The sequence below is a fragment of the Opisthocomus hoazin genome, chromosome 8 (genome assembly GCF_030867145.1).
Source record: "Opisthocomus hoazin isolate bOpiHoa1 chromosome 8, bOpiHoa1.hap1, whole genome shotgun sequence".
Lineage (NCBI taxonomy): Eukaryota > Metazoa > Chordata > Aves > Opisthocomiformes > Opisthocomidae > Opisthocomus > Opisthocomus hoazin.
The window spans coordinates 48,412,454-48,425,891 of record NC_134421.1 but is presented as its reverse complement, the minus strand read 5'-3'; the positions used below and the strand labels follow the sequence as shown (position 1 = coordinate 48,425,891).

The 13,438-nt window shown below is 39.6% G+C and overlaps 1 protein-coding gene across 6 annotated transcripts in view; it reads right to left on the bottom strand.

Annotated features, from left to right (window-relative positions):
- The window catches only part of PTPRZ1 (protein tyrosine phosphatase receptor type Z1), a 143,528-nt gene that overhangs the window by 55,211 nt on the left and 74,879 nt on the right, over positions 1–13,438 (bottom strand). For all 6 annotated transcript variants that reach the window (XM_075427680.1, XM_075427682.1, XM_075427681.1 and 3 more), the window contains exons 3-8: positions 9,477–9,656; positions 7,477–7,628; positions 6,634–6,729; positions 6,309–6,375; positions 3,228–3,385; positions 2,522–2,672 (exon numbers count right to left, since the gene is read on the bottom strand). In XM_075427680.1, the coding sequence (XP_075283795.1) occupies positions 2,522–2,672; positions 3,228–3,385; positions 6,309–6,375; positions 6,634–6,729; positions 7,477–7,628; positions 9,477–9,656 (804 nt within the window). The remainder of the gene's footprint in view (positions 1–2,521; positions 2,673–3,227; positions 3,386–6,308; positions 6,376–6,633; positions 6,730–7,476; positions 7,629–9,476; positions 9,657–13,438) is intronic.

The window sequence follows — 13,438 nt, the reverse complement described above, 5'->3', positions numbered from 1 at the left end:
AGGTTTCACAATACAAAATAATTTTCCAGTTACCTCCTTGAGTAAGACCCACTCTCGTAATTTCTTTTGCATCATCTAAAGGGATTTCAAAGATTATTTTTACTCTGTTGACTACAAGAACTTTGCAATATTAAATATGACATACATAAGCCTATTTACTCTTGGGGACTTAGGCATTCATGTCACAGTTTTTTCATTTCAACATTTAAGTTCAGTGATCCCTGGGGCTTTTTATTTACCTTCTCTTAAAATGAAGGTGAAAATAGAAATGCCCCTCTAATGTTTTACATTAAACAAAACCTGTAAGTGCATTTGTGTGCTTATAGAAACATGTGTATGTACATAAATATGTATGTGTATGTGATGTTGTTGCATTTACATAGTGAACATAAATATTAACAGAAATGTGAAATATACATACAGGAAGACTTGAAATTTTACTGATCTCTTTCTGTCCCTCCTTGGTTTTGGCCAAACCAGAATTTATAACCTAAAATCTGTTACTTTAAACACGTGGTTTGGAATAAACACTACATGTGTTCCCTGCCACAGGAATGTGAATGCAGGACACTTTTGTCTTAAACTCAGTAGACTGAAACCCATTTGTTCAGTTTTATACAAGTCTACACACAGAGAAATTTCAGATGTTCTGTACAACATTTTATCAGTACATGAAGTGGAAAAGCCTTCAATTTTTAAACTGTATAAGTCCATGCAGAAAAGGGTCTTTCTGTCTTTAGGCTGGACAGTCTTTCGTTATCTGTACGGATACCAAACTCACAGATAAGACAGAAAATTCACAGAATCTCTCTTTGACATAGTGCAGAAATGGGACTGGTTGGAAGTAACCTCCTATGCAGTTTTAATGCACCCACTGCTTTGGGCCAGCACATGGAAAGCTCCTTCAGGTGTCAGCACATGGAGTGACAGACAGAAGCAGAGGCCTGTCTTACACAGTATTATCCAGCTTTTCTTCTTGTCTGTCTCTATGGAAATCTAGATTATGATGGCACAGCTGAAAGCAGCTTCCTTCTATTGCAGTGACTGAGCTGAAGGGCCGAGGCCAAGGTCATGGCTGTACTGCAACCACCTGGGAGGCAAGTGGATTGCAGGTGACAGAAGAAGTCCTGATCTCTGTCTTTCAAGGTCCTTCGCCTATGACATCTCTTCACCATCAATTGACTCTTATTTATAAACGACTGAGAAGATTCATTTCCTTCTGACAACATGGATGTAATAAAAGTGGTCTGTATTACAGTGACCTGTCTCCCAGAGACATTCATTAAACAGAGCGATTTGGGGAAGCATGATCTTTCTTTAAGTTAGTCCAAACCAAAAACATCCATTGTAAGTCTATTTTGAAACAGAAATTTATATAATTGAGATAATTTGCTTGATTGCTGCAGCTCAATTCCATACTCCTTCTCCAAACTTCAAAATTTCAAGTGCTACTTAGAACCTAAACAAAAAAACCCTGCCAGAATAGATATTTCTTGGCTTAGACCAATGCAAAAAAATTCACATCCTGGGCACACATCTGAGGAGCTCATGACAAGCTGAGGTCAAAACAGAAGTGTCACTGACTGATTATAGAAATGAAGCAGTAAAGCTGCCCTGTGCAGCACTGTGGCGAAACGGTGCGATGTACTTTTGCAGGGGATTCAGCCCTCCGGCAGTGCTGAATGATGAACAACTCCTAGCCGGTACACAAGTTTCACATGCAGGATCCTTTCAGTAGGAAAAAAAATACCCACCCAAGGAAAATTAAAACAAAACCACATTTCTTTCTAATCTGGAGAATATCTACACCACATGCTTCAGTCATCCGTATATGTCTAATTAAGCACAGTTCAGCACAACTGAGTTTCGGAACCTACGGGTATTCCCCCACTCAAATAGCAACATAATGCCCCAAAATTACATGCTTGCCACTTATTCCTCTGTGCTTGTGAGTATATAAATCATTGACTTCCATATTTAGTGCTGGATCTTGTTTCTCATTGCATAATTTACTGGTTTGGTCACATAACCTTCACAAACTTCCCTGAGGTTTTAGGTAAATCAGAGAACAGGGTCTGGCTTCTGGGATTTTCTCCATCTATCACTTTCTCAGCAGACTATGTGAAATGAATCTGGTGACCTCACTTCAGCCTCTGTTGGAAAAGCATCCACATTACACAGCAAAGAACCAAATGGGTCTGTAAAACAAAATGCTCTTGCAGCCCCTGAAAAGGGAGCTTTGTTTAAGTCTGAAACACATTAGAAGGGCAGTGCAAGAAAGCTTGAACTGACGCGATCTTCACTGAATGTTTGGTAAAGACAAGCATTTAATTTTCCACTCCATTTAATCTGACATGTTTTATGATTGCTAGTTTTTTCTTTGAAGTGATATATTTATGAGTAATAATACAGCGTGCTACTTTCTACACAATTTAAAATGAGTATCTTCATACTAGGATGAATCTTTTACTGAAAATTGTCTTTCAGCCTGTGAAGACAGGAATGACTAGTCAGTAAATACCTGCTTCATGAATTTCTTCTTGTCCAGTGTAAGAGGAAAACACTTGTCCAAAGAACTTATATTGCTGCTCTCGAAAGTTGTTTTGCAGATAGTCCATCAGCATAACATAGCCAGACTGCTGCATCGTAAGGACTTCACAGAATACTGCTAACTAGAAGAGGTGAGAAAAAAACAGAAGTCAGAAGTCATAACAAATTAACCAGATTCTGTTAAGAGGCAAAAACCCTGGGGGAAAGGTGTTGGGTGAAGTCTCCCAGTTGAGCTCTCCAAGTGGCACTGAACTTTCGTTCCTCTGTACCAGCAGTATAACTAATGCTTTACCCCACCTTATTTCTCAGCTGCTCTGCTGTTGGAGCTATGCTCAGCCCAGTCACCACCATTTAGCTGGGAGAATATGGAAAGTGTTTTGCACTTTTCTTTATCTGTGCTAGAAGTCCAGACAGCCTGCAGAGTTAGGAAGTATGTTCTTACTCCCTTCTAAGGCAAGAAATTACTAGCCCTGAACTGAAAAAGGGAAAAGATAACACACTCAAGTAATATATATGCTTTCTAATTTAACGACTGCATGAAAAATTTAAAACTAGATGGAAGAAAAGACAGGTTGTTGGGCTGGCAATGAATACCATGACTTTTTACCATTACATGGCGATTGCTTTTCTTTGGTATTATATATAATTGTTTGGGTTTAATACATTAAATGAATTACCTGGTGTTCAGAAATACTAATGGTATTTTTAAACACAATCCATTCAACTGTTTCAGAGCAGGGAGGAGCTGATAAAGACCCATTGTAAGTGTAATACTTGTCCGTTGCATTCGGCAGAAGGTTCAGCAAAATAAATGGTTCTAAGGCAGCCTGTTTTCCTGGAAAAAAACCCCACAATAGAGTCAGATAGTTAAAATACTGCAGAATCAATGAACAAAAAGAAATCACACTCTCCAAACTAGTTACCATTATAGGAATATGCTAGTTTTAAGGCTACTCAGAATTTGACCTCCAGAGAGACTAGCATACAAACAAATTGCTGAGCCTTTTCTATTTAGTTTGAATAAGTATTGTTCAACAACAACTTTGTTTACTTGGGACAGTGTAATGAGTCACTCCAGTAATAAATAATCAGTACATTGACTCACAAGAGTTTGTTCACCTGTAACCTTACTAATCCAAGATGCCAAATATTTGTCTCACCCATGAATTTCAAATTAAAAATATGTTAAATCTCTGTTCTTGGTCTCATGACACAGCTTCAAACTCCCCCTGAACTTAGTCACATTGTTGAGTTTCTCGCAGGATCTTAACCTTTGCAGAAAATCATTGCCTGGGGAACTGTCGTCATATTAGACCTGAGAGTTACATTACTCGTGATAGCACAAGCAGAATTTCTGTGGATCAGGGTTTTTTAAAATGGTGATAATACAGTGGAAAACTAACAGCTTTACACTAAGCAGAGAAGGATGCAAAGACCTCCTCCAGGAGAGTATGACCACTCTGTTTATTGTCCTGTGAAAATAGTATCCTTCTTTCAGGTCAGCAGTTTACCTGGCATCTTGCCAGCCTGGAGCATGCATGAGGAATTGCTGGGAGCCCAGCCACAGAAAGCTCGTATGGCTGTAGGGTCCAGCAACAAAAATTGGCAGAAAGGGTACCAACTTCCTAGAGGCAGATTTTTTCAGTCTGTGACAATTATCAGTCTTGTGACAATTATCTGCCTTATTGTATGGTTTATCCTAATAATACTTCTTTTTTACATCGTGGAGTAATGTAGATCCTTATATACTTTATAGCTCATCCTCCTATTTCTCCTGCCAACGTACTGATCAACCTTCAGACTGAAGCTATCATTGCTGTCTGGTATGTGTCTAGTTAATGCTTTCTTCCTTCAGTAAAATTGAATGGCTAGTACATTTTGTATAGATGCTTGGGGACATCAAACTTCGCATTTATACTAAGAATCCTGCCATACACTTTGCAACTTTGGATTTTAAAATGTTCTGTAATGGGATTGACAGCCCAGATTCTAAAATTAAACACCTACAAAGAACGAGGAGAAACAGAGTTTGTCTGGAAGGAACAGAACTGCTCCTCTGCAGAGCCTGAGAACTCAGCAACTGGGATTCAAATAAGCACAATACAGATACGACTGACAAGGACAGATCCTGTACATCGCAGACAAGGACAGATCGAGTGCTATTCCCTTTTCTTCAGGAGGAACAACTTGATTTAGTCATGACCTGAACTTTCAGAGCTCATTTGCATTTTATTCAAGAAAACGATACTCTATTCATTGTTGAAGTGCCATGTAGTGGCTGTATCTTGAATATTGTTGCTGATAGTTTTACAGCTCCTTCCAAGGCTGTAGGACAGCATCCGCGTTGATGTATTACTCATTCTTCTTTGTGTTTCATAGAAGATGGCACACAAAGATAATGAATCCTAACTCCTTTATATTTCCCCCTCCTCTGCCTTTCTAATTTATGAAAGTTGCTCCCTTTTATATTTATTGAATGATGTTTATTTTCTGGAGAAAAACAATCTTGATTTTAGTGTCATACTTCTGAAAACTTTTAAAATGGTGGACTAATAGATTTTTACACTTTCAGTCTATTGATCCGAAGGGGCTGTACAAAGCTCAAGCATCATTACATTTAGGAAAACTGAGACAAAGCTAGCCATTTACTTAGGGTCATGGCCATGATGTAAGAAAATATCCCTGCTCAAGACAGTGCTCATTCATGTTTATTATTCTTCAAAGCCACCATGAAACTGTGTTAGAAACAGAGCCCAGATGTCCTCATGCACCACCCTTAAGTCCATGTGCTCTGACATAAAATCACAAGGAATTCTAAAACACCAAAGTGTCAAAATTTGGTTTGAATAATGCTAGTACAAATATAATGGATTATTTCAGCTTTATCCAGGAGCTACTGAAAATTCACCTCCACTGAGTCTACTGAATACTGATAGTCTCATGACATGATGGTCTCATGCTTGTAAGACGCATCTTGGACAGCTGCAACAGGGTTATCTGGCTTCCAGCCACATATAAAAATCCAGAAATGTATGACCAAGAAAACTCACAGCATACAACAGGCACGTCTCTTGATTTAGCATTTAAAGAGTTGCAAATTCCTCATGATAGTTACATTTATTCATTTACACTTACTGCTGTTGTTACAAATATTCAGTCTTGAGGTAAATAACTAATAGAATATCTCTATTTGGAAAGGACTCATTAAGGATCATTGAGTCCAACTCCCTGCTCCCTCATCGCCCTCCTCTGGACACATTCTAATAGTTTGATGTCCTTATGTTGAGACACTCAAAACTGCACACAGTACTTGAGGTGGGGCCACACCAGTGCAGTGCAGAGTGCAACAATCACCTCCCTTGACCAGATAGCCGTGCTGTGCTTCATGCACCCCAGGACAAGGTTGGCCCTTTCTGCTGCCACGGCACACTGTTCACTCATACTCAACTTGCCATCAACCCAAACCCTGAAATATCTTTCCACGGGGCCGGTCACCAGACTCTTGTCTCCCAATTTGCATGTGTAACCATGATGACCATGTCCCAGGTGCAGAATCCAGCACTTGCTCCTGTTAAATTTCATATGGTTGGTGACTGTCCACCTCTCTAGTCTATCCAGAAGACTTTTATTGTTTCTAACAAAATAGTCATGGCTGGACTCCAGAGAACCGTGCTCCCAGGTGTCTTTAAGGTTTCATTATTACACTGAAATGGAATTTAGTCTAATCAGTAATCAATAAAACATGGAGGCAGACTTACCAAAACGACTAACACTATCTACTCCATTAATGATTGGATTATAATCTGGATTATCTTCTAGTCCAGCCTGTGAAAAAGAAATTGCATTTTATTAAAAGTACAGGCTTCATGAAAAAAATTGGAAGTCACAATTCACCACCAAAATTACAAATGACTTAAAGCAGAGCAAATGTATTTTGCCCATTTGCTTTTCTGTAAGAATAAATCAGAAAGATATATGCAAATTTTTAACTCAGTGATGATGCATTGGAACCAGTTAAATTCAGTTTCAATATCTGCCATGCTTCAAAGCTTGTTTAATGACACAAAGATATATTTTGTTTACCTCAAACAAAATTGATAAAGCTCTTAACTTTCCATTTCCTTTAATTGCCTCTTCAAAATTTGTAAACTGATCTGCATCATAGCAGTAGATTTGCATCTGCAAATAAAAATATATTCAAATGTTATACACAAAAAAAAATTAAAAAGTAATCAATACAGTTATTTATATTCCCATTGTGAGAAAAAATGTCCAAGCAATAAATTTAATTACAAATACATGGATTTTTTATCTCGTAGATCTCAGTGAGAGCTGCTCCTCTCCTCCACTGCATCCCCATGCTGCTGCAAGCTACTCTGCCAAACCAGTCAGGGGTACGCTGGCCTGGCTGCCTGTGAATGCGGCTGCACCCAGGACCTGCTCTCACATGGTAGCTCCCGGCATGCTGCTGCCAGCTCTCTTTCCAGCCTGGTGACACAGGCTGCGCTATGTCTCGGTAAGGCACAGCAGCTCCCATACGCTCTCAGCAAAGCCCCAGCTTTGAAAAGCCCATTTACACTTCAAACAACCGACTGCTGTGGAATATGATGGGCCAAACTCATAGGAGCTTAACTGTTAGGGGGAGCTTGAACTTTGTCAGATTAGCAGAACCGACTCCTAACATCATCTTAGAAGACGTTTGCGAAAATGCACACTTTTGACATTCTCATCATGCCACAGAATAACGCCTTACGCTGCCCTTCTAAAATGCATCTTTTAAATATTATTAATTCGTACTATTAATTTGGATTTAAGCAAAGTATTATATTTGCAAGTAGACTTCAATCAAGTGATAAACAAAGGTATTTCATAAACAGTGTTACTTCTGCAGAATGACAAATCGTCAAAATCTATTCTGTACTTTACCTCAAGAGGAAATTTTTGTCCTTCTAAGCTATGTTCTGATCCGTCTGATGACACATTGCATTTTCCCCAGTGAAAAATGATCTTGCTTGCTTTAAATACAGTGTCTAAGCCACCTCCACTTACATAATAATCATTTGTCAGGTTAATTTCCACTAAACAAAGAGAGAGAGAGGGGGAAAAAAAGGAGTGTCAATATAAAAGCCAGCCAAGGCATCTATGACTATCATATTTCAGTACTTGGTGCTAAAAGGTAAATATGATGCGCTTATTTCCCTGTATTTCATAAGCAATTTGACAGGAAATTGGTTATTTAAACAAAGTAAGAAGTGTGGTAATTCACTATTAGCATGGAGGAAGATGTTTAATTTGACTCTGCAATTCATAAAACAGTCTTCTAGTGAAGTGCACTACTATATTGGTCTCCTGTTGCCTGAAACTAGCCATGGGACTACGCTAAACAGCTCAGAAAACTGGCTTAACCACCAATCTGACCATCCAAGCAAGGAAATTCCTGAAACACGTAGTTTCCTGAAAGCACTTGTACGTTTAACAAAAAGGAAAATACCATCCCCACCATTATTAGCATAATTCTAGATACAAATAATGAGGCAACACATGAAAAGAAAATTTTAGCCGGTTCCTAGGAGGACTGTCCTGTCTGTGAGACCCCTTAGCCATGGAGCAGTCTCCCATGGGAGAAGCTGGTGACAGGTCTTCAGCTGGACAATGCTGTACACAAACTGTAGATGGGACTGAGCATTCGTCTTCTGGATGGAACGACCTGGGTGGAATAGACCAAAGCCCCACATTGGCTTTCCTACCTCCAGTGACTGCGGATTTTTTGACCTCTTGCTAAAACAGCCCTAATGGAGTTCAGTTTCATTACATTCCTTTCCTCAAGACCTTAAAGACCATTTTAACTGCAGAGTTTAGTAGTTCCCTTTATAATATCTAAATTGCTGTAGATGAGGAAGAGCTCGGTTTACTTTTATGAACTTTAAAGAATGTTTCCTCAGGGATCTCTTGAAAAGACAAATGCATTGTTTATCTCAGCTAGTAGGGCAAGAGGGAAGTAAGTGATCTATGGAACAGTACGTAGAAAGTACGATAGGTCCAAGAACAGATATAAGGAACAATGATGCTAAAATCAAATAATTTCAAATCAAATCAAATAACATGGCTGGTTTAGGGGTCCCACTGGAAACCATAGAAGCTCAAAGACAGCTGGTAAGAGATACCCTTCTCCATACCTGTGCCCGAAACAAGAAACAGAACTTCCAACAAGCAGCTTTTAGCTACTGCTGTCCTGGACTTATGCAGTGAAGCGGTCGCAAAAAGATCTGTCTGACAATGTAAATGTCACCATAAGCTTCTGTTATAGCTTGGAGAAATAGGCACTTGCAGGCATAAATCACTTCTTTCTAAAATACATTTCTAAGATAGGTAAGACAAATCGGACCATAAAAGCACCTATTTCTCTTTGACTGTAAGAAGAAGTCTAAGTGAGCAATTCAGACGCAAGTGTCTACATTATAGGTGCCTGTGTGCAGATCAGATGAATCCCATCCTGAGTTTTTTGAAACCACAGCTCATCCATGAAGTGCATCCAGACGAGCAGGTAATTTATTTGTACTTTTACAAACTCATTTTTGTATACTTGTTACAGATACTAGATATGTAGTAATAATCATCATTATTTCATAGCAAATGCTGAGTTACTGTTTATCTTCAATGAAGTGCTCATGATGGGATGACGAGAACAATGTGATTGCTTTGGTACTATCTGTGCACAGAATTATCATTTGTGTTTTAGTGATTTGTCTATTATACTTGGCAATTGTCATCACCCATTTTTTTTTTTATTTAATGGATAAATTCAGAATGCACAAGCTAAGGAAAAGCAAAATGAAAATGCTTCATTAAAAGTCCTTGGTTGATTGTCTGTCCTATATCACTTCTCTGACTTCATTTAACTCCAAACATGAAATCTGACTTTTTACCTGTTTTGCCAGTGTTGCGAATGAAAGTATCTTCCAGAGTTTCCTTTTCCCATCCATGGAATTTAAGTTTCTTCAGATTCACATTTACTTGGGTAAGATCTTCATCTATATTAATAGGAGATTGTTTGGCACCATTGCAGGCTGAATATTTCTTTCCCCAGTTCTTCTGGTTCAAAGTTCCTAGAAATCAAAACATTTGGGGTAAATACATTTAAAAGCTGTACTGGCATCCATATATTTTTTAACATGGGAAAGTTAAAACACAGTTTGCAGCCTGTAATCAGACTACGTGCCCTTCTTTTAGGCCTCATCTGTAGTAATACTTAGCACATCTACCATTGCATTCTACTTTCAACAGTTAAGTCACTTTTTAATTTTAGACATCATACATAGACGCTTATGAGATGTCTAGGAAAAGCAGAAAACAACAAAAAACCCCTCACACACAATTTATGGAAATAATATATAAAACGGGGTGGGAGGGAGAGAAGGGACAACTTCCAGGTGAAAGAAATTGGCATTCAGGAAAACTTAGGAACCCTCCTTTCTAAATAAGTCTTTTAAGCATACAGATGTCATTAACATTCCTTCTGCTCAATGACGTCACACATACAATGAGATTTTTAAACAAATAAAAGCAATAATAACCTTAAGAAAATCCTTACACAGAGGGAGAAAGGTAAAGTGGCTCTACCCTGGGAAAGGAAAAAGGTTAGTGATGCTCTGGCTGGAGAGCCTGGGTGCGTGGCCCGGCTTTGCCTGCGGATGGCCATGCACCCACCCTCTGGCCGTCTCCCTCGGCAGCTGCCGGGTGAGAGCAGCCCGGAGGTCCTGTGCTGCGGCAGGGCACCTTCTCCGGGGCACAGGGGCGTGTGCGGCGCATCCCTGCGAACAGCTCGGACACAGGCAGCATGGACACAGACAGCACGCCCTGCACCAGGACTGGACTGTCTTCCGTAAGAAATGCTCAAGTACTCTACAGATCAGCATGAGGGGTAAGCAGCTGCTCTGAGAATATTTTGTTTACATAATACAGTAATGTAAATAATACAATATTTTATGTATATTTATGTGCTTGCATACATATAAATATTTTTTCCTGACAGGGAATTCTGGTAACACTTCAAAGGGCTAATTAAAACCCAGCGTTGACTGCACAGACCTAAGAAAATATAATTGCTTCAGTTAGCTTCCCACTCACTAGTAGTTAAGAGCTAATATTAGTGCATCCAAAGCACAGATCTGAATTCCATTAGACGACTTGAAATGAGCCAGTGCTCATTTACAGGCCGCTGTGCTACATCCAAGTCTGTCAGCAGATTTGCTATGCAGTACCCCAGGCAAGGACAGCCCTCATATTGCACTCAGAAAACTCAGCAAGGGGAGAAGAGATGCAACCAGTCCTGTAACCATGACGATAGGCAGTAACAGAAGATGCTCATCTGGATAGCTAGCTACCTAGACACGTACCTGAGCTAAATTATTCAACAAGTATCAAGTCTAGCGAGTTACCAGTATCACCTTGACGCACCAGAAGTACTGCAGGTCAGATGGCATATAAACCCAATTACTTCTTGTAAACAGCAGAAACTTGGGCACAACAGCCAAGCAAACTAACATGAGTTTAAGTCACAGGGTTATGCATCCGAATATCCTGCAGGTGGGGACTGGAGCCCTGTACCAAGCAAGCAGTGGTCCCCTTGGGAATGGCACACGGGGCAAGCTACCAGCTCCTCCTCAAGCGACACTTCTCCTGGACATTAGCTGTCAGTTGTATTTTATCACCTGGGCAAATATTCTGATGTCTACTGTGCTTTTCATAAGAAAAGACTGGCTAATATTTCACCTTCTCTCTCAAAAGCTTCCCTTAAGAAATTCTGAGCCCAAGTCAACCAAAACTTGGACATGAATCTGCTTAGATCTTCTATAGTGAATTTTATAATAAATATTGAAGGTTTTTAAAACCCAGGAAGCCAATTTTATTTAAATATAAATTAGAATAATGAACTTTTTAAAAAGAAAAGCCTCCAAACAGGGTCAGATAGGACAGAAATAACAATTCTCGGCTTGCCCTGTGCATTGTTGCAGACAGGCCCTTGTTTCCAGGTCTGCTTTCAGCTAGCTCGGTGATTTTCCAAGTTGCAGCAAACTCTTTAGAGCCCTCCCTGGCTCTCTGAAAGCCTCTGCCACTTTGGGCTGGGCCGGCAGCCCATGGCCGTCCCTCCGAGTTAGGCTGTGCTCCCTACTCCACGCTGTTTCTTTTGCTCCTTCCTTGTGCCACAGCCCAAGACTTCTCCAGGTTCCTGCTGTTGCCCCAAGACAGTAGAAATCGCCTTTCTCTTTCCACTGACATACCCAGTCTGTCGCTCACTGCAGTCTCTCCTTCAGAACACCATCACAAACTCTTCTCCAACACACATTTCACTCACTCTGCACTTTGCATCACTAACTTTAGAACTGACAGAAAATCATACTCTTTTCTCTCTCTCACCACTGTACTTTTAGGTACTTTTGCCTGCTTTCTTCCAGGCTTCTTTTGATGAATGCCATTATCCCATTTTTGCATCTTCCCTTTAAATTCCCTAATATCCACTATCACGTTCTACTAAAATAAATATATTAAAATTAGAGAAACTATAATCTCCCTCCAACTTTCACAGTTTCATATTTTGTGGTTTTGTTTCGTAGAATGCAAATTCTTTGACTTGATAGTCGTTACCTGTGCCTCAGTGTATAATACAACAAATCCCTAGCATGAAGCTAATGATAACAGCAGTAATCCTAGCTCATCCCAGAAGACAACGTCATGCCATCGCAACGTCTTGAGCCAGGGCACGCAGAGTTGCGTAAGATGCTGGCTGTAGGCAGTATGGCGATGCTGTGGCCTGACTGGGGAAGCTTGTTTTTCATTCAGGATATGAAGCTTTTCGCAAGTATTGCCAGAAAGAAATGAGGGAAAGTAGAAGGCTTGGTGAGATGAAGAACATTATTTCCTGTCCCCTAGAAAGGCCTCAAACCTGTGAGATGAGTTTGCTAAAAAGACTTGATAATGTTCTGCCTTTTTTTCTGTGTAGGAACAAAGGCAAGTCAGTCAAGGAAGTGATTATAATAAAAACCTTCTCCTTTCACAAAAACATTGTTGTTTACACCTTACTGAAATCTTACAGCATCTATGAATCTTTATGCCCCTAACAAAGCTTTAGAACAGTAATTTTCAGGTAATTACATATTGCCATTTACTCACCAACAGTCACGGTAAGAAACTGATCTATGTATATTATGTATGAAAAAGACACAAATACTGTTTCAGCCACTCTCTGGTTGACAAAAAGAAAAATATCTGTCCTACCTGTATGAATGGTAGCTTGAAATCAACCAAGGATAAATTAAAAGTATTTCATGGTTGCAGAGGACAAGAGATAAGACTTCCAGCTACGACAAATTAATTCAATGCTCCAAATCAATGCTCCTGCTGGAAAATCTGAATAGGCATTTGATAACTTTTAATCAGTTTTCTTCTTTGTGGTCCAGCAGCTGGTGTAGCTGAAAAAGCTACATAAGCAAAGGACACCATTATTGCCTACAATTGCAAAAGTACAAGCAATCTCAGCACCAAGGAACACAGGCAATGTGGAAGCTCTCTTCTAATGTAAACATGATGTTGAGCTCAGTAATGAGGAACAAGATCTGTGTACATTTGGTATGTCAAGAGGAGAATCACACTTGCGTAACTATTGAGTAGCTGTAGCACTGAGCAAAAGCTATGGAATTAAATGTGCAGGAAACCAATTCCAGAGGGAACTGGAGTTCAGTCCTGATGATCCAAAATATATATGAGCAGCAAAATACATGTTTATGCATGTATCCTGCAAATGCTGGAGCAGATAATGGTTGTGTTTGTATTAGCAAGTAGTGCAGACCAATGAGAGTGGATTTATAGAGTGAAATGGTTGGAGTTTAGG